This window comes from Xyrauchen texanus, chromosome 42 (genome assembly GCF_025860055.1).
Source record: "Xyrauchen texanus isolate HMW12.3.18 chromosome 42, RBS_HiC_50CHRs, whole genome shotgun sequence".
In the NCBI taxonomy this organism is placed as follows: domain Eukaryota; kingdom Metazoa; phylum Chordata; class Actinopteri; order Cypriniformes; family Catostomidae; genus Xyrauchen; species Xyrauchen texanus.
Genome location: NC_068317.1, coordinates 13,093,714 through 13,115,094, shown reverse-complemented (window position 1 = coordinate 13,115,094; position 21,381 = coordinate 13,093,714). Strand labels below are relative to the sequence as shown.

Here is a 21,381-nt window from a genome sequence, read left to right as displayed (position 1 = left end):
TGTGAATATGTGTACAACATGTCAATGAAATTGACTAGAATTTATAGCCTCTGCTGGTGACATCAATTGGATGGTATTTTGTCTGACGAGCAAGAGTAACCCGAGACATTCCCTGTCAAAAAGCTACACTTTTGATGCTGCACTGATTTAGCGCTTTGGGAACGAGAATATCCACGCCGCTGCACTATGGATGTCCAGTCCCCTTACGGTTCAATAGTTGTGCTCACAAGAGTGCGAGAGGTCTCAGACATGAGCTTGTGATGTTGACTCAAGGACATAAGAACCCAGAGTGGCATGAACATCCAAACTATAAAATCTTATGGATGTGTGCGGAGAGGACCAGCCTGCCGCATCACAAACATGTTGCAGAGGGACACCTCTAGCCAAGGCTTTAGAGGAGGCGACCTCTCTGGTAGAGTGAGCCCTGATCCCAACTGGCGAAGTTTGACCGCGCGCCTCTCAGGCCAGGGCAATAGCGTCCCTCACCCAATGCGACATTGACTGCTTGGTGGCAGCCGCCTCTTGTTGCAGCCCCCATGGCAAACGGATAGTTTCCCTGACTTACGCCACTGGCTAGTGCGGTGAACATAAGTCTGAAGGGCACGGATACAGGTCTCATTCGCATGGCTCCATGAACGAAGCGAGCGAGCAGAGGATGTCTCCCCAATGGCACCCCGTCAATCAAGGCCGATAGAGCGGCCACGTAAACCCTGAGAGTGGCGGGGCATGTGTCTGCTGACAATACGTCGAGGAGAGACATTATCTCCGAGAACCAGACCCTGTTCGGCCAGTGCGGCTCTATCAGTAAGAGGCAGGACACTTGCTGGCAAACTCTGACCAAGACTCCCGGGAGCAGAGAAACAGGGAGAAACGCATAAAGGCGCATTCTGGGCCATTTATGCATCATCGTGTCCAGACACAGGGGGGCTGGGTGACTCAGAGAGAAGTAGAGGGGACATTGCACTGTCTGTTGAGAGGCGAAGAGGTCTACTTCTGCCCTGTAAAATCTCACCCAGATTTGTTCCACTACCTTGGGGTGGAGTTTCCACTCCTCCGTCGGTATTGTCTGTCTGGACAGTAAATCTGCTCCCACATTCAGGCATCCAGGGATATAAGCTGCTCTGATTAACAGTAGCTTGCCCTGGGCCCAAAGGAGAATCTGCCGTGCCAGACTGTTCAGCTGGCATGAATGTAGACCTCCTTGATGGTTTATGTAAGATACTACTACTGTGTTGTCCACATGCACCAAGACATGGCAGCCTCTGGAGGAATATTTCAGGGCCAGAAATACAGCCATCAACTCGAGACAGTTAATGTGACAATCGAGCTGACGACCCTCCCATTCCCCTTGAGCTGGATGACCACTTAAGACCGCTATCCAGCCCGTCAGGGAGGCGTCTGTCATTAGCAACTTGCGACGGCAAGACGCACCTAGAGTGGGACCCAAAGTAAGGAACCGGGGTCTGAACCACATAGAAAGGGTACAAAGTGTGTGGTGCGTAACCCTTATTAGCCTTAGGGGACTGGCCCTTGGATGAAATCCCCTGGCTTTGAGTCACAACTGAAACGGTCTCATGTGCAGAAGGCCCAAAGGGATCACCGAGGACACAGATGCCATAACACCTATTATTCGTTGATAATGATGAACAGTGAACCTTGGCCTAGCCTGACTTTTCTCAGGGTGTTCTGAATGGACACGATTCGAGTGGGAGACAATTGTGCCCACATCGTGATCAAATTCCATACAATACCCAGATAGGTAATTCCCTGAGTGGGAGAGAGAACGCTCTTTTTGAGGTTGAGTCTCAGACCCAGAGAAACCAGATGACGATATCCCTGTTCTGAACTGTCAGTTCTTGAGAATGTGCCAGTATCAGCCAGTCATCTATGTCTTTCAGAATGCGGATGCCCCGGAGTCGCAAAGGAGCCAGTGCTGCATCCATGCATTTCGTGAATGTGCGGGGTGATAGGGTTATGCCGAATGGAAGAACCCGATATTGGAAGGCTTCGCCCCCGAAAGCGAACCTCAGGAACTTCCTGTGTTGTGGCAGAATTTCTATATGAAAGTATGCATCCATGAGACCGATTGTGACCAACCAATCGTGATGTTGGATTTGGGACACGACCGTCTTGCTAGTTAGCATCTTGAACTTGAATGCCCTGACTGAGCGATTCAAGCCTCGAAGATCTAAGATTGGACGCAACCCCCCCACCCTTCTTGGGAACCAGGAAGTATCTGCTGTAATAACCTGACTCTTTCTCTGGAAGGGGAACATGTCCTATGGCCTCTTTGACCAAGAGATTTTGCAGTTCTTTCCACTTTCCACCAGTTGCTCTGGTTTCACGGTAGTGGGAACCACACCGTTGAAACACGGAGGACGGCGAACAAATTTAATTCTGTAGCCTTTTTCGACTGTTCTTAGGAACCACATAGAAAAACCTGGCAGAAGTTTCCATGCTGCCAGGTTCTCTGAGATGGGTATTCATTTTGACACTTCCTGTTGAGGGGATGTCAAGTGTTCCGCGTCCTGGCCTAAGGCAGGAAGCAACGGTACACCCAACATTACACACAAAGCAAAATTGGTCCGTTTCAGCCATAGAGCTTAAACATGGGAACACAAACTGCTTGCTTTGCTTCACACTCATTCTTGGAAAGGAGAAAAGGTTTTCTGCGCACTGCCTAACAAATTGTTACTCCTAACAGTGGAAAGAAAGTTCTGACAGCTTGAGAAGCACAACACACACACAGATTGATCTGAAGACAAAAGATCTGACGATGCACCTGCGACACAACTATTTATAGCCCTGCTACAGGTGCATCCAATTGATGTCACCAGCAGATGTTTACTTATCGTTTATTTTTTGCATTACTTGGGCAAAATATGCATGTAATAAGTCTATGGATGCATCTTAAACTTTATGGTAAAAAGTTGTGAAATTTGGCACACTCGTAAGGCAAAGTCTCAAGATCTACCATGCCAAATTTGGGGTCTCTATATTAAACCCTCTAGTGCCACCATCAGCCCATTTGAGCAATTGCATTTCTGCTTTTGAAATGTGGGGTCTAGACAATTAATTATTTTTCCTTCTGATTCCTAACAATTTCAATGACTCCAGTCACATTGAGCTGTGGTGCTCATTTGGGAAACATGAGTTCGACCAAAGTCCCTTTAAGGCAAGTCAGGTTACTCTGCGACTATGTGTGTAAAGCTTCCAGGCAGCCTGCGAGACTCTTCTATGGATACAAGAATAGTTCCTATCTACTTGAATGGGGAAAAACTGATATCTCCTAAATGGTTAGTCGAGATTAGGAGTAATTAATATATTTAAAATCAGCAATAAAATCAAACAACAATCATATAATTAATTGTACTTCTTCAGCTCAGATCAGGCTAAAAATAATTTCAAGCTGGTCTAACTAATGCTCAGTCAAAAAGGTGATTGGCTCTTTTAACTGTAAGGCTGGGACTTCCATTCTTAGAGCTTATAAATTCAGGGTTACGATTTCTCCCATTAATATGTATACCAGTGATCCGTTTCATCCTATTCTGTCTCAGGTTCGATTCTGGACTATCCTGTTTTCGCCTTAATCTTCCCATCATTATCTGTCATCTCTGCACTTTCGCTATCAATAAAATGGCAAAATGCCCCCAAATATGTATTTTAATTAACTTTCATCTATGTATCTCTTTTTCTCTTCCTTCAACTATCTAAACTTACATAAAAGAAATGAACTGCTCAACAAAGTCAATTTGAATTGAATCTACTGTCTAACAGGTTAAGAGAGAAAGAGAGTTGGACAGAGAGACAGATTTTCCACATCCTGTAAGTGTCAGCCCAGTACGTGTAGCGGTACCTGATGGTGCCGGCTGAGAGGTGTCCGTATGATCCACCAGTGGACGAGCTAGAGCGGGAATTGTTAAGGATGGTGACTAGAGAGTTGGGCGAGTTGCGAATCATGGCCTGCAGGTCAAAGTTGGGGTCAGGCAGAGGGGAGTTGGGAAGGGGACGTTTTCTGCTGGGCCGGGCTGCGAGCCTGGGACTGGGAAACCGAGAACCTGAGAGAGAAAGATAAAGAGAGAGAGAGAGAGAGAGGGCATACATAGTAAGTTAAGCATTAAAACATTATGGTATGACAACTGATGCAAGAATACCCATTGAATCCCTGAATGCATTTTGTTTTCTGTATCTTGTAAGACAATAAATTGTAGTCATCATAATGTGCTTTTATTTATTTATCATGTTTACTTTTAGAAGACATTTTAATATCGGAGAGAGAAAGGGTATTCCCTCCAACAAATTTATGCCAGATATTTTATGGTCATGTCAGTGGAGCACAACTAAATCACTACTGACATCCTTTTCTAAATCATTCCCATTCTCACATGGTTAGTATATTGTTTTGTGAATTAACCATACAGAAATCTTTGCTGACCAAGAATCATGACTATTTTTAATTATATGTGATTTATTCACCAGGGAGTATTGGATGCATTCAATATAGCATTCAACAATGACCACATTTCCTGCATTGTACGCATTTCAAACAGTTAAAAAAAATACATAACTGCGGCTCTTTCCCAAATGATTCTGGCAGCATCACCACAGCATTTAATCTTGTTTAATTGGGCTGAATAGTGCGTTAATGCTGAATGGAACTGCACTAGGCTGTTTTTGAAGAGTTTTGACTAGAAAGCAGATCGTACGCAGACAGGCCCTTTACTCACGCATAATGACTGGCACCTACAGATTAAAAAATGACTTTTGTTGTCTTTTCATTGACAGATGTCACAAACAAAAAAGAAGGGAAAATGGAGGGAGAAATGAAAGGAGGATGGGAAGAGAGGGGTGCAGGGGGGAGATGGTGGTCTTTTGTTTGGTGGAGTGACACAATGACTTTATGACTCATATTCTTTTTTCTTTGTACTTTTTTGAACAGAAAGCACGCAAACAAAACAAGATTACTCTCTCGCTCTCTCTCTCTGTCTCTCTCTTTGACTCTCGCTCTCTCTTGTTTGACACATACAGTGATTACAGGGTCTGTCATTCACATTTAAATCACAGTGTGTGTGTGAGTGTGTGTGTGTGCATGTGTGTGTGTGTGTGTTTGTCCAAATTTGGAACATCTTTCCACATTGTTGGCACTCTTGTTGTGTGCTGATATCAGCTTAGAACTCTGCTTTAGGGCTTTGAATGTTTGTGGATGTGTGAGGCACAGAAACCACAATGCAAACAGACACACAAAATCAAACAAAAGTGTACATATACACACACATACATTTATACATACAGTACATGCACACACACTAACACAAAATTTGATGTGCAGTCTCAGGGACATCCTTACCATACATTGCACAAGCTTAAATTCTAAGATGGTCTTAACCATGTTGGGCAAAACTGATATATTATTGGCATTACCAGCATAACCATGATGACCAACCAAAACCAGTTTAAAAGTGCCCACAACATGCCTTATATGTTCACCGCAGATCAAAAAGATGCTTTAAAATGGTAATTTAAACTGGTCACCAGCTGATTCAGCATAACTAGTTTTTTTTCAATGTGGTGGGTACACTGCTGTTTCTTGTGCTTGAACAATTAATAATTCTTAATGACTGAATAATGATTTGGTATTCCTGTGTTGGGGGTAGCACGTTGTAATTAACGCAATTTTACGTAATCAGATTACTTTTTGTATAACAAGTAAATTATCATGACTTTTTATTTTTATTTTAGACCACAATATCTGAGTTACTTTTTAAATAAATTGTTTGTGTACACCTCTCCTTTCCCCATATTGTGATAAATCAGGAGTAAAAGTGTGCAAACATCATGGAGGAGACGTAGTGCATGGTGGGCATTGTAGTGTGCACATGACGGGAATTATAGTTCTAGAGAGTATGAGCCATGCTTATAAGCAATGGGCAGAGCACAACAAGTCTTCTTTTAGCCCACCCTGAGATTTATGTTTTAAAAACTACAAATAGTTTGGTAAAGGAATGGAAATCTGAAAGCTTCAGAGGAATCAGTTGTACTCATCATTCACAGCATTTGATTTTTTTTGTGCACTGGAGCTTACATGAGCAGCGGTCATAAAATTTGCCATTGTCATGACAAACACAGCAACAGTTAAGAAATGTGTCCTCAGAAGGCAACATTTTGTAATTCAGTGTAAAACATTCAGGTAAGTGAAACTTTGATTCTCACGATCGATTCATGCAGGCTGCAATTTAAAAGTGTGTAAACACACATTTTCGTGGAGTAGTACGGTACAGGCATAAGCCAAGAGAACTCTTCCCTTGGCCACAGCATGATTATACAGATACATACAACGTGGAATGATCGCTGACTGTTTGTGCATCCGAATTGCTGTTTTAAAGCTGCCTGTAACTACTTCGCGAGGATCTGTTCACATCTGAACTACTCTATTAAAGCTTTTGACATTCAACATTTGGTTGAGTGAAATGTGATTGATTCATGTGTAAATACATGCTGCATTAAAAAAATCAGTAAACGTGTTTAGGCAGAGGGATTACAAAACTAGTTTTCCACTGGCCATGAGGGTAGTCGCTAAATTCACTAACTTATGAAGCCAAACTGCTCTGTGTTACAGCTCCTAGAAAAAAGCTGAATCTGGATCAGTGGCTCCGAGCAACGTTCTACATCGATTGTGAATGCAGAGAAAATGCAGAGATGCTGAGATGACTTAAGTGAAAAATATTCATTTATTCATCAGACTTATTCCTTGAACATGTTAGACTGGCATTCCCCACTGAATTTTACCCCGACCTTTGAAAAACATCTTCAGTTGACTCTGGCATTGTCGATGGGTACAGCACATGATGACAGATATGATGCAGGTTGAAGTTCTGGACTTTGCTGCTTTTGGTAAGACACTGGTTATTCTTCATTATTCATATTAGCTGCCATGTTGATCATGCATGTGCATATTCATGTTATTGATTTTTTTTTATAAATATGACATGAAGACCTAATTTCGAAATATCTGTTTGTTTAGTATGTTGTTTTGACATGAGAGTTGTACAGTACCTAGCATGACCTGTAATGTCTCTTGTATGCAACGCATTGCATATTTGTACGGAATGCATAACATAGCAGAAGAGAAAGTGGCTGTGAGAAAAAAGTAAAGCAAAAATAACGCAAAAGTAACATACCGCTTTAAATAAAAAGTACATTTTCAATAAATGTAGTTACTTTTTTAAGGAGTAAAACAATATTCTAACGAGTTATATTCTGAACAAAATAATTTTGAATAAAACCACGAATCATATTTGTTATAAACATATAGTATTTGTAAGTATTTTAAATTTTCTTAATTGTTTTACTGAAAATCTACTGTAAAATATAGTACTAGTATATATATATATATACTATAAAGGTTAATCAGGTTTATTCATTTGATTAACTTATTTAATTAACCAGCTTCATCAGAAAAAAACATGCCAGTCCACCAGCTAGACCAGGACCAAACCAGCCTGGGTCAGCAAGAAAACCATGCACCCCCCCCACCCCACCCCTGCCCAAGGATGAGTAAATATTAAATGGTGATGGTGATACTTCTTTTTCAGTGAAAACATATAAAAAGCCAGTAATTCCACCATAAAATCAATCTACGCCTTGTAGAAGGCTCTAAATTGAGGTGTTTGATTTTAATACAGATGCACCATCTAATCGCTGGTGGCTAATTAGCTGCTAACACGTTAAACAATGCACTGCTTGAACACAACTACACAGGACAGGTTCATTCTTTCTATAGCCAGTTCTTCTCGAGAAGTAATTACACTGATGTGAGCTGAGCACTAAACTAACTGCGCTATACCATCCCCATTATTAATAAAAGCTTCTAGATAACTCACTTCTCTTCACTCAGAGTCTATATATCATACAAGAGAGCTTTAAAGTGTTAATTTGGCTTGCGTGGAACACACATTGTTAAAATAGGATGAGTTATTACCAAGATGGGATTTGAAGTAGGGGGGACGTCTCCATTTGAAAATGGTGGCCCTAATTGTTTTGTTTCACTCTATTAATCTTATACAGTGGCACAGAAGAAAGGATTTCTCCAGTGATGAATAGTGGGACATTCCAGTTCCCACTTAATAGCAATTAATTTTCTGATACCCATGCAAGTTTGGCTAGTTTTAATTAGTTTGTGAAGAACAGGAGGGTGGGGAAGCTGCTGACGAGCTGACTAAAAGCATTCTCATCAAAGACTAACGGGCCAGTCCATCTGACCTCACTCAGAATCACTGTGCCTTTAATTTCATATTTACACTTTAAAATAACTCATTTGCATAAGTCCTACACACGTTCTCCCCTCTATTCGAAAGCATTGAGACAATAGAACAATTTAAGCACTTCATCTAAGAATGCTTCTATAAGAGAAAATAAATATTTTATATATAAAGCTGTATATTGTTTTCCCTCCTGATCTCTCTTTCTATCATTTATTTCCTCTGAAATTAACGATAAAAGTAGGCAGCACTTTGACTGAGTTCACAATAGTAAGGAACTAGAAGACTTGAAGGTTTGGCCAATTTACCCATTGGACTTTGAAGGGGATTATCTATTTTGGTAGAAACCTTTGGCTTTTGCTTTACTAATAAGCCCAAGACCATATGCTGAAATTGTTCATGGAAGATTGATGCATATTATACTCAAAAATGTCAAACATTTTATGCCATTGTTGCCAAATTGGAAACCCACAATTTCTGATCTGATTGGCAGGTTGTTTGAAGAACTGCTTGGATTTTTCTAGAAGCAAGTAACTCTTGAATAAACATCTAGTGAATTTCTTGGATAATCAAACCAGGAAAACTGGAATCAAGAAGAGACTTTTAAGTACCAACTAAAGATAGCCTGTTAACATTGGATAGATGGATGTTACTTCCATCAGAAGAGAGTTTGGTAGTGAAGAACTTACCTTCCATAGCTTGCAGGTACTCCATGTGCAGGGCATTGCTTGCAGGCCCAGTTGTGGATGCCACCGAGGGAATGATGTCAGCATAGGGGCTGCGGTGACCTGCAAGCAGGGCCATCTGGTGGTAATACTCTGCTGTGGTCAAACTAGTGTGTTGTACTGGTGGGACAAAGCAAGAAAACAGGGCATAAAAAACAAAGTCATCTGCCATATGGAAATGTAACAAATGCTGTATTTTTGCATGTTATGTGACTGTAAGTCTTGAAACCATTTCCCTCAATTTCAGTGCTGTTACTGCATTTTGCATTAGTTTTAGATGTAACCAAATTGTCAAGATTGGAGGGACCAAATGGAAAAGTCTAATAATTGGCCTGTATAAAAAAGCCAATATTTATTGACCACTAATCTGAATATGGAATCTATGCAATATATAGGGTAGTTCCAGCCCTGGATCACCCGGTATGTGAACAACTGCTGCAGAGAAAGAGAGGTGGTACAATACTCAGCCTGCTCTTCCCCTCCATTGATGCCAAACGACAAACTTCTTTTAAAAACAAAAGGGCCCAATCTTATATCTTAACTCTCAAACAGCATCATGTTCTTTGTCTCTCTCTCTCATTCTCTTGTGTTTTCCTTATATCCCTCCCACTCTTTAGCTACAGAGTGTAGTCCTTGCACTGTATCCCAAAAATAAAAATTTGGCAACATGCTTTCCAATGCAAATGACACAATTGAGAGAGCACACACAAACACACATTAAAACACACAAAAAGGGAAAGAAAATCTGAAAAAGCCTGACACAGTACTTCTCAATGCAAATACAAAATCAGTTTAGCAGCACAGTGTTGTAGCTAATTCCTGTGGGGATGAAAAGATCTTGACTGAAGCCCGGACTGAATGCATGGAATATGCATCTCTGATTGGTTGTATGAATGTAAGAAGAAATTCCAAATTAATTCGATATGGGTATTATGTCTTAAGTAGTGAAGAAGGGGTTGGGGGGGGGCATTTCTTAATTGTCTCCGTTGTTCTGCCTTGTCTCAGCCATAATATGCCTCTTTCTCCACTCACATGTAGAAAGAGCTTTGCAGAATTTCTAAATGGGAGATGTTGGCACTGAAGTGCAGGACTGGCGGGGGGTAGAGGCGAGGGGGTTCTGGTTGTGGGATCCTGGAGTGGTAGATTTTAAGGATGAATATGCACCCTCAGTTTGGTGTGCCACCAGAGCTAGGAGGCATTCTGTTGGTGGAGCACATTGGCATCTGGCGTCTCTTTCAAAATATGGATGGAACGCGAGGGAGGAAACTTTAGAGTGAAATAGTGATGAAACTCCCACCTATGTTTATTCTCTTAACTAACATAAATTATCAGTTGGTAGCTACATATGCAATGCAAAATATGATTATTGATTATTATTTAAAATAATTAGTTTTGTTATTAATAATACATATTACAAATTACAAAGATTCTAGTTTGTATTTTTTTTTTAAGTATTAATAATTTTAAAGTCAAAAAAAGCTTTTATATAATGTAAGGTGATGCATTGGTGTTCCGTCCGCCAGGGGCTGGAGGACTGCCTCCGATCCGCCCGGGGAGGCGTGGCTGTCCTCCACTAGAGGGTGGAGGAGTGGCCGAGGACCAAGCAACGGCGTATTGGAGAACAGGTGAGTAAGTGTTTTTTTTTTTTCTCTTTCTGCTCTCTCTCTCTCCCACTGTTGCTCCATCTTGGCCTTTTCCCTCTCTTTTAAATTTTACAGTATTTTTTGTTGGGGGTACTGCACTGTTACAGGGAGTACCCCCATTTTTTCATTATTGTTTCCCTCCCCCTGTCCCCTCCCAGATTCAGGAAGGTGGGGATGACCTGCAGGCAGACAGGGCATAAGGCACGCCCTCCCCCAGGGGAAGGGGGGGGGGGGGGTACGTCATGCTGGGGGCTCCCCGGCCTGAGAAAACGAGGGAGGAATGTGACAGGGTGGAGAGTGGGGCCGGGTTGTGATTTTACACACCCGGTCCCTTATCAGGCTAATCAAGCCTCCGAGCGGGATAAAGGCCGACTGCGGAAGATGGTGCGAGAGAGAGATCGTTTACGGGCATGTCCGTCATGTGTGTGTTTTTGTCTTTTGTTTAAGTTTATCATTAAAATATTATTTATATTGTCAAGCCGGTTCTCGCCTCCTCCTTTCCATTGAACTCCTTTACAAACTCTAAATGACATTCACTGAATCTAAAAAAGTATCTTATATGCTGCTACTCGGGTGAATGCATCTTTTTTTTAAGGATTTTTAGATATTTTAAAATATTTTTATTTTTTATATTATATTCAACATTCACATAACATTTTATTTTTCTTCTACTCTATAGCTGCTAAAGACAATTTATGTTGTTTTAAAGGAGTTTTAGATATTTATATGGGAAAACAAGCCAAAAAAATCTAAATCAATGTATTTTGTTGCAGTATATAATGGGGCAAAGACTACCTCTCTCATTTTTTTGTTCACTTCAATCCATCTTTAACTCACAAAAACAAACTCTCTCGTATTAATAAAGCTGTGTATTGCCAATTTTCTTCACGCTAAGAAATGCACAGTGACACATATATTATGATTCTATAAGTCATGAGCCATCACGTTATAATCTAGCTGCTTTAAGTGTGCGTGCTTGAGGGACGAGCATCCCAGTGACAGAGTGTGCATCAGACGGATGCAGTTTCAATTTCTCCCCCTCAGATTGGGAAATTTGCTCCAGGCTTCAAGAGGCGCTGACCACACAGAAAAATGCCAGTTTCGGAGTTTGTAGTTATTTACATGATCTGCTTCCGTATTATTTAAACATTAATAAATCTATAACGTATTAAATATAACTGCAATTAAGATGTAATGTCGGGGTGTTTCCTTTAAAGATGCTCGACACGCAAGTTTTGCTTCAGTGGAGCGGCAGCTCCAGCTCCACTTATTCCACAACGAGAATGCTTTATTTATTTTGTATTTTTGCATCATAATTTCCTCATACTTTGCGATCTACATCACTTTAATCTGTTTGAAAGGTTTAGAGTGCATCTGTGATCTGTGTAATTCTTCCTCTCCTCAAGTCAGGCGTGAACTGCAGTGCTGCTCTCGTGCGACTTGTTATCCGCAGATGCTAAAAATATTAAATATGGATAAATATTGGTAGATTGGCCAATATATCTGTTTGAACCTTAATGTTATTGTTATTGGGTTTTGTAACCCGCACACACACACACAAGATGAGACAGTCACAATGTATGTCAAAACTGCGTTTATTTGCAGGCAAACAAAAGTACAGTGAGAGCCCGAGGGGGGAGATAGCATACGAGCATGTGAGCTCGTAGGAGCAAAAACGAGCGTGCAAGCTCGAGCGAGCAAAACGGGCGTGGAAGCCCGAGGGAGCAAAACGAGCGAGGAAGCTCGAGGGGGCGGAGCGAGGGAGCGGGGTTTGTGACAGGTTTAAACCAGCTCAGAGATACATTTCTAATGTCAATAGCAATCATTAGGTTCCTTGTGTGGGGAGTTAATACTAACAATATTACAATTTAATTATTCGATTTAGGATTAGATACCTTTGTGATTTGTTTCTACAAAAACTAACACATGGATCCCTATTTGAAATACATAGCTGGACTATGATTCTTCAAAATATTCCATATCATGATTTGGTTAACAGAGCTGCCTATATTCCAGTCCGCATTGAAAACAAAACACAAAACTTTGTTTATCCACCAAAACAAATCCATTTCACCCAAAGCAAAGGTCACAACAAGCCAACTGCTTTAAGTTAAAAAGCAGTTTACTGCCCTTATAACTATCCATGTTTTAATCTACCATGTTGCAATCCTCTTTTGACACATATGACAGACAGCTAAACTTGGCTGACATGAGATGGCACTGCGGTTCAATACAGCCATGATTATCTGTGGCCTCTTGGAGGCCCTTCTGATTGGCCCCTTTAGCTATTTGTGCTCCAGGCTTCAATTAAACCTCTACGCCTTAGGAGACGGCAGAGGAGCCAGCATACTGTAGAGACTCTTTAAAATCAGCAGGCTTTTGCTGACCCTGTAATGGCTTTCCCAGTCTGACTTCACACAAGAAACCAAAATGGCTCCATGCAGGCCTCTAGGGTCCATCTTCTAAACCAATTCATGTGAACCACTTCACATCATTCCCCCCTCTCGTAACCTCTCCCCTGAACCATGGCCTTGAACTACACCCCCCCTTTCTTAACTCAGGATGTGATCGCTAGGCTCTGCCTGACACGTTGAATGTTCCTCCAGAGGTTTGCTGACAAGAGACAAAGATCAAAGACAGTGACCCCAGCCAAACTATTACACTATGGCCTCCCTTCTCCAGAGAGAGGTGGTATAGAGAGATAAGCTGAGTCTGAATGAGAAAATAAACATTTGCTGCATTCCAGATCTCACCAGAAATATAAATCATTAGATAGATAGATTTGGACCACCTTTAGCTTTGATTATGGCACACATTTGTCGTGGCATTGTTTCGACAACCTTATGCAACGTACTCACCATCTGCAGGACTGAGGCCTCTGGCTGCAGAGATCATGGAAAGTGAGGGACTGCTGTGCAGCGAGCGGATGTAATCCATGTAGGGGTTAATGTATGGGTGAGGAGGGTTAAAGGGCGACTCTGCCCCCACTGAAGGGTTCCGATGCGGCGAGATCCGGATGAGGGAGATATCCGAAAATGCAGGGCTTGCTGCCAATGCAGGAGGCCTGGAATAAAAGATGAAGAAAAGCATTTAAGCACCTTAGGAGTCTTTTTTCCATACTGTATTCCTCCTCAGCTGTAGGACATTCCAAGTCTTTGGGTTTATTTGCAAAATGTCATGTTAACTGTGCACGTACAACCATAACACATGCATACATTTAGATGAAGTCATAAAAGAAAACAGAGCTCCTCACAAGCCACAAAAGCTCGGCAAGTGATCTATTCATTTTGGATCTCTGCTCCTGGTCTAGTGTCTGAACAGAATGGTGTAGGAGATTGAGCAGGAAATGAATGGTGACACTATCTATGGGGCTCCATCTGCAGGGCCAAATCACAGAGTAAGAGAAGGGAGAATGCCAGAGCTAACTTCCAATGGCTCCCCTCACAGACATTAACTAAGATCAAACGCAGTTTTCAACACATCACATTTTAATCAGACAGAGACGGCCAGGAATTCTCACTGCTTCCCACAATGCCTCGCCATATTTTCTTGAGTCTGCGAATATCACTCAGTATGTTGAGGATTTTGTTGTTGTTGTTGTCTTGAAAAGCCCTATTCCACCATTATTATTTCAGTTTTGCTTGAACCTTCAAATAGGATCGCCAATGTGGGTTTGCATGACTTAGGTTAGTGATTCTGAGATAACCAAATAAATATTGTCCATAAAAGTTGCTCAAAGTATCACTGCATCCCTAAAGAGGAACTGTTGTGGTTACTCTGATACAAGATTGTGTTACTGGTTCATAGAGGAATAAATCCTTACTATTTCTGAACATTCCAGAAAAACCTGAAAGTGTTTATCTTAAATCCATTAAAATAATGACAATTGGCTCTTGCAACAACTTCAGAATGAGAGAGAGAGACAAGCAATACACAAGAGAAAAAAAAGTTCAGTGATTTCCAGTAGAACACTTTGACTTCAAGTGACCTCTTTGAAGGACCAGATAGACCCAATTACACACTAAAGCTTGTCCCCTCTAAATTCAGTCCTGTCAGCCTCTGGAGTCTATAGAACTTTAACCGTTAATGAAAGAGTTTGACCTATTCCTCGTAATGAAGGACAACAGCAGAAACAACAAAATTTGCCAACATTTTGTAAGTGCCATTAAACCATACACAAGAATTCTGAAAGGGGTTTTAAGGTAAAAGTCAATGGAATATGGCATGGCCTTGAATAAATGTAGGATAGCATTGAGAAGTCTGATTCATTCTAGCAATTTGGCTTATTTGGACGATTCACTTCAATGAACCATGTAAAAAAATCCATAAGTGAAAGTTAAACTTTTCTTTTTTAAGTTAACGAGTCTAAATTTCAAGTTAAATATGGCTGTTTATCACTAAATATTCAAATAACTTGCATAGATTGTGTCAAATGTTGCATGTCATATGTTGATATTCCTTCTCAATTTGATTCCAATGTGATTGCCATGTATAGGAAAGTTGTTGTTTTTATCCACCCCTATTGTCTGTGACTCCACCTCAAAGTTTTACTCCAAAACTCATAGTCGTACAGTCATTTTGTAAGTCATTTTCAAATGCTTTATGAATCAGTTTGACCGAATCATTAAACAGAACTGATTCAAAAGAATGATTCATTCACCAATCTGATAAAAACGAATGAAGGCAAAAAGGTTATATGGTCACAGAACATCCTTCTGTTGTACAGAGTCAGAACAGGCTCACCAAAGGACTTTATGATGACTATACGGCTATTCTCAATGATGTCTAGTAATCTTAAATATCTCATGCCTTTGTTATGGATTGAAGGTTAAAGGCATTGCCAACTTTGAGTTTTACCAGATCCGTTCAGGTTCATATATGTGCAAAAATGTGTTTGGCTTTCAGAAGGTCTTCTGTCTTTTCTCACTGGGCGCTGTGGACCATTTTGCACGTCTTGTAATCACAAGACATATTCGTACTTCCTCCACTAACACACACACACACACACACACACACACACACACACACACACACACACACACACACACACACACACACACACATACAGGCTATGGTACAGCATTCTGTTAGCAGGTGTGTGTGCAGGCATGCATGTGTGAGTGACAACACTCTTATGGTGTGTGTGTGTGTGTGTGTGTGTGTTCATAATCATTAAATATCAGCAAACTACTACAGAAACAAACAAATACTCAAATCATATCAGTGCACTAAAAGAGTATGGAAACTATCACAAAAATCCAACACAAACGTACACACACATCTTTCAAGACCATCACGACGAAAGAACCTACAACGATTACTTATTTCCTATCATGACACTTTCCTACAAAATCAATATTTGCAATAGCAGCTTCCACACTACTACAAAATCAATCGTCCTCAGCAACTGCGCTGGATTTACACCCCCTCAAACCAACAAATGGACTGCAGTAATTTCAAATCCTTTACACACTCATTGTTAACTTGTTTTAGAAGGTACATGAAGACAAACAGTATTTAGTTTCTCTATCCCAGTGAGACTACCCTGATTTAGGTATAGGGCATTTCAGAATGGAGATAGAAAGGGCGTCCAGAAGACATTATAAACATTATTACTACAGTGATGATTACGAGAGTTGCATATTTTGGCTGTTCATGTCACATCTCATCTATGTTATGTAATGTAACAGCCAGATCATTTTATATCTGTGATAGGCTTAAATCAGCTGAATTTGCAACAACAAAGATTCATACATCCCAGAATCCAAATGTTTAAGTTCGAAAGTCTTAAAATCACATTTACAAGATCAAGAAATGTAAGACTTGGCCATCCTTAATGTTGAGCCCTTCCAAGGCAGGGTGGATGGAGAAACATAATATTAACCAATAATATCCCCATCAGCCATCGACAGCAGTACAATCAAATCCCAGTGGACAAAATCAAGCCCCGTCCTGCATTATTTCCAGCTGAAAATTTTGTTTTAGCTTTGAGAAGTTTAAGACAACTGTTTGGTTAAAAAGAAAGTAGGAAACCCAGTTTCACTGGACTTAAAACTGTTTCCAGATGTCTCTGTGCAACATTTAACATTCATTTTCATTTTGTTACTGAAAGTTTTCCAAGGAACGAAAATGAAAGGCAAAAATTATTATTATTATTATTATATATATATATTTTTTTTTTTGCAGAACCTTATTTTTTAAATGCTGTTAAATTCCTGTTAATTTATGTAATTAGACCACTTCTGTTGCCCCAAAAAATGAAACTTCTCTCTTTTTAGTTAAACACTATAAGCATGTGCTTTGATCCTGAACAAAACTGCTGCATCACACATTTCTTTGCTTTAATGCATGTTGTGGATGTAGCATTCTGTGAAATGCTGAAGACTTTTTAGACAGCTATATATGATTACTACGTACACTTGCACAGTTAAACCAGATTCAAGGAAAAATATTGAGGTAGTTAAAAAGTACATTTCTCAGTTGTTTTGTAGTCTTCACTAAATTATTGTTAGATATGATGCATTAACACATTGATGCTGCCAGATTCTGAAGCTGATTTGAAAGAAATAAATGAAATAAAATGAGAATTTTTTTTTAATAATTATTAAATGTTTAAAATAATAATAATAATAATAATACATAAGTCTTATATAGCGCTTTCCAAGGAACTCAAAGACGCTTTACAAATGAAACAATCAATGGTGAGAGTGGTATTATAGATTGTAGGCAAGGTGAAATAGATGGGTTTTGAGCAGTTTTTTGTAGGTGGTCAGTGAGTCCGAGTTTCTGATGTGGATGGGGAGTGAGTTCCAAAGGGTGGGGGCAGCGATGGTGAATGCTCGGTCCCCCAAAGTTCGGTGTATTGATTTGGTGATGGGTTTGAGAAGGCCTAAGTCGGCAGAGCGGAGGCGTCGGGAGGGGCGGTGATGCTGTAAGAGGTCTGTGAGATATGGAGGTGCCAAGTTATTGAGGGCTTTGTAAGTGATGAGCAGAACTTTGTAATGGATGCGCTGTTGTAGAGGGAGCCAGTGAAGCTGTTGAAGGACGGGGGTGATGTGGTCTCTGGAGCGGGTGTGGGTGAGGAGGCGGGCAGCGGAGTTTTGAACGTATTGCAGTTTTTTTATATCAGAGGATGGGAGACCATATAGGAGACTATTGCAGTAGTTGAGTCTTGATGTAATGAATGCATGAATGAGAGTTTCCGCAGCAGATGTGGAGAGGGTAGGGCGTAGACGAGCAATATTACGTAGGTGGAAAAAGGCAGTTTTGGTGATATGACGGATATGGGACTTAAATGTGAGTGTAGGGTCAAAAATGAAACCAAGATTTCGGATCTGGGGAGAGGTGGTAACTGTATGGCCATCGACGGAGAGAGTGAAGTCTTGGGAGGAGGGGAGGAGTGATTTGGGACCAATGACGATGATTTCCGATTTATTGCAATTTAGTTTAAGGAAGTTGGCGTTCATCCAGGATTTTATTGCAGAGAGGCAGGTTGTGATGGTTAATACTGTGGCAGGAGTGATGGATCTGGTGCTAAGGTATAGTTGTGTGTCGTCTGCGTAACTATGGAATTTTAATCCATGCTTATGAATGATAAGTCCAAGGGGAAGCATGTACAGGATAAACAGAAGGGGACCTAGCACCGAGCCTTGAGGGACTCCGTGATTGACAGGTATGGTGTGAGACGTACAGTTGTTGATGGATATGAATTGAGATCTGTTGGTAAGGTAAGAGGTGAACCAGGAGAGAGCTAAGCCAGAGATGCCAAGATATTGTAGGCGTTGTAAAAGGATGGAGTGGTCAATGGTGTCGAAGGCGGCAGAGAGGTCAAGTAGGAGGAGGATGGAGAGGGAACCAAAGTCAGAGGCGAGCAGGAGGTCATTTGTTACTTTGAGTAGTGTAGTTTCTGTAGAGTGATGAGTACGGAATCCAGACTGAAAGGTTTCGTAGAGCTGATTTGATAGGAGGTGGTGTTTTAGTTGAGAGGCGACCAAGCATTCCAGGATTTTAGACAGGAAAGGTAGATTAGAGATGGGGCGGAAGTTGTTGGGGTTGTCAGGATCCAGGCCAGGTTTTTTAAGTATTGGTGTGATGGCTGCAACTTTGAAGGAAGAAGGAACTGTTCCAGAGGTGAGAGAGGAGTTGATGATAGCCATGATGAGTGGGCTGAGGCAGGGAAGGCAGTGCTTGACCAGTGTAGATGGAATGGGGTCCAGTGGGCAGGTTGTGAGGTGGATTTTGTTGAAGTGGTTAGTGAGATCGGTTTCTGTAATGACTGATAGGGAGGGGAGAATGATGTGAAATGGAATGGATGAGTCAAATTGAGGGTCTGTGCTGGGTGAAATGTTCACAGAGAGTTCTTGGTGAATGCTATCGATTTTGTATTTAAAGAAGTCGATGAAATTATTGCATTTGTCCATGGTGAATAAGTGAGTGATGTTGTCAATGGGTTTGAGTAATTTATTAACTGTGGCAAACAGAGTCCGAGGGTTGGAGGATCCAGAGTGAATGATCTCAGAGTAAAATGCTGTGCGGGCTGATGTGAGCGCTGATCTATAATGATGGCTGTGATCCTTGTAGGCTTGTAGGTGTACAGTGAGTCCAGTTTTCTTATGTAGGCGTTCCAGTTGTCTGCGTTCTTTTTTGAGTTTGTGCAGTTCAGGAATGAACCAGGGAGCAGAGCGGGAAAAAATAACTGTTGCAGTTTTCACTGGTGCGAGAGTATTGAGGCTGGATGTGAGTGTGCAATTGTAGTGAGCTACTAGGTCGGCGGTGGTTGAATTTTCAGGGATGCTGGGTATGGAAATTTTGTTTGTGATATGGGAGGAAAAGGCGTTGAGACAGAGGGACTTAAGATTTCGGTAAGATATGGTGCGTGTCTGCTTGAAGTGAGGGCTGGTGAGGTTGATGTGAAATGTTATGGCGAGATGATCAGATATGGCCAGGTCTGTGTGTGTGAGAGTGTCAATATTAAGTCCAGTTGAGCAGACCAAGTCCAAAGTGTGTCCACGGGTGTGGGTGGGGAAATCGACATGTTGTGTGAAGTTAAAACTGTGTATAATGTCCAGGAAATCCATGGTGGGTTTGGAGGTGGAAGAGTCGATATGGAAATTGAAGTCACCTACGAGTAATATGGTTAATGAAGTTGTGCAGAGTTGAGTTATAAATTCTGAGAAATCTGACAGGAAGGAAGGATTTGGTTTGGGAGGGCGATAAATTGTTGAAATAGTCAGAGGAGTGGGGCCTAAGAGTTTAAATGAGAGGTGTTCAAAAGAGGGAACCGATGGGATGGGAGAGGGCGAAGCTTGAGAGTTTGTCTGTGGATTACAGCAATACCACCACCCCTGCCTTCAGGACGAGGTTGGTCCATATATGAGAATCCAGTGGGGGTGGCTTGGTTGAAGGAGAAATAGTCATGAGGTATTTGCCAGGTTTCAGTTAAACAGATTAAATCTAATTGTGAGTCCAGGATGAATTCGTTGAGAATGATGCTTTTATTGTTAAGGGATCTTATGTTCAGTAGTCCAAGCTTGAGAGATTTTTGTTTTGAAAGGGATGCGGAAATGGGAACTGACCGGAGGTTGAAATGGTTCACGTGACGTTGGCTCTGATGACGTTGTGCGTTGCTGTTTTGATGCCGGGACGTAGAAGAGAAGCAATGAGGAAGTGTTGCGGCGAAGCTGTCATTCCCGGTGGATATGTGTATTAAGTTTCTACGGGAGCCTCTGTGGATGTAACGGTGGCGTTGAAGTAGTCCGAAGGTTTTTATTTCAGCGATGAGCTCTGGAGTAGCCGATGGATAACAGTTTAGCTGGAGTAACTGTTTGGCTGAGTACCGGAAAACCATGAAGTTGTTAGTGGATTTTGGCAACCAAGGAGGCAGGATGAAGAGCAGAAAAAGAACTAGGACCAGGTACTGCATCGTCCGGGAGAAAAGATTGAGTCGTCTTGGGCAGGAGAAGTTTGCGTAGCCGCCCGAAAGCGCGGGTATTAACCCGATCGATCCAGCGGCGTTGCCAACTATACGATCCGTAGTCCCTAAACGCAGCCGAACCAAACTGGGTCGGGTCCTTCGGTAGCAGAGACGTGCAGGCGAAAAGGTCCAGGTAAGTGCTGAGGTAGTTTTAAGTCAATAAGAAGGTTTGTTTTGATTTCCCGGAGGGAGAAGCGGCAGCCAAAAAACGCACCAAGGTCCGAACATGCCCAAGCAGTGTGTGCATGCATGCAGGTGATAAAGATTTTGTAAATTAATAGATTTTACATGGCCAGATGTATTTTTGAAATATTTGAAATATTTTTGGGGATATATTTAATATTAATAATACATTTATTGAAAATATATTGTTTTATATAGGCTACTTTATACTTTGCTTGTTTAGATTTCTATGCTGAGAATTGAATTGCTTATTTTCACAGATTTTTCACTTGATTTCATATAAGTCCCTTAGTATGTTTTTCCAGACCAGCTCTATTGTTTCTCTTGTGAGATCTGACAACACTGCAGCTGGTATATCAACCACCCTTAGCACAGAGTACTGACTTTAAAAAAAAAATAACATTATAAACCATTCTTTATTTAGTTCTAACCAGTTACCAATTGGAAAGGAGGAAGCAGAATGCAGGAACCGGAATGAAAAAATACATTTTCTGTTTAGAATGAACCAAAATGAAAAAAAAAAATTGTTTTTAGTCCCTGTCGGTACACCTATCAATTGGAAAGGAGGCTGCAAAATGCCAGAAACGGAACGAAGAAAT

The 21,381-nt window shown here is 41.2% G+C and overlaps 1 protein-coding gene across 1 annotated transcript in view; it reads right to left on the bottom strand.

The window, feature by feature from the left end:
- Positions 1 to 21,381, bottom strand: part of LOC127634864 (transcriptional activator GLI3-like) — a 171,114-nt gene that overhangs the window by 38,555 nt on the left and 111,178 nt on the right. Inside the window, exons 5-7 of the mRNA XM_052114588.1 lie at positions 13,485 to 13,690; positions 8,948 to 9,103; positions 3,857 to 4,058 (exon numbers count right to left, since the gene is read on the bottom strand). Coding sequence (XP_051970548.1) covers positions 3,857 to 4,058; positions 8,948 to 9,103; positions 13,485 to 13,690 — 564 coding nt within the window. The remainder of the gene's footprint in view (positions 1 to 3,856; positions 4,059 to 8,947; positions 9,104 to 13,484; positions 13,691 to 21,381) is intronic.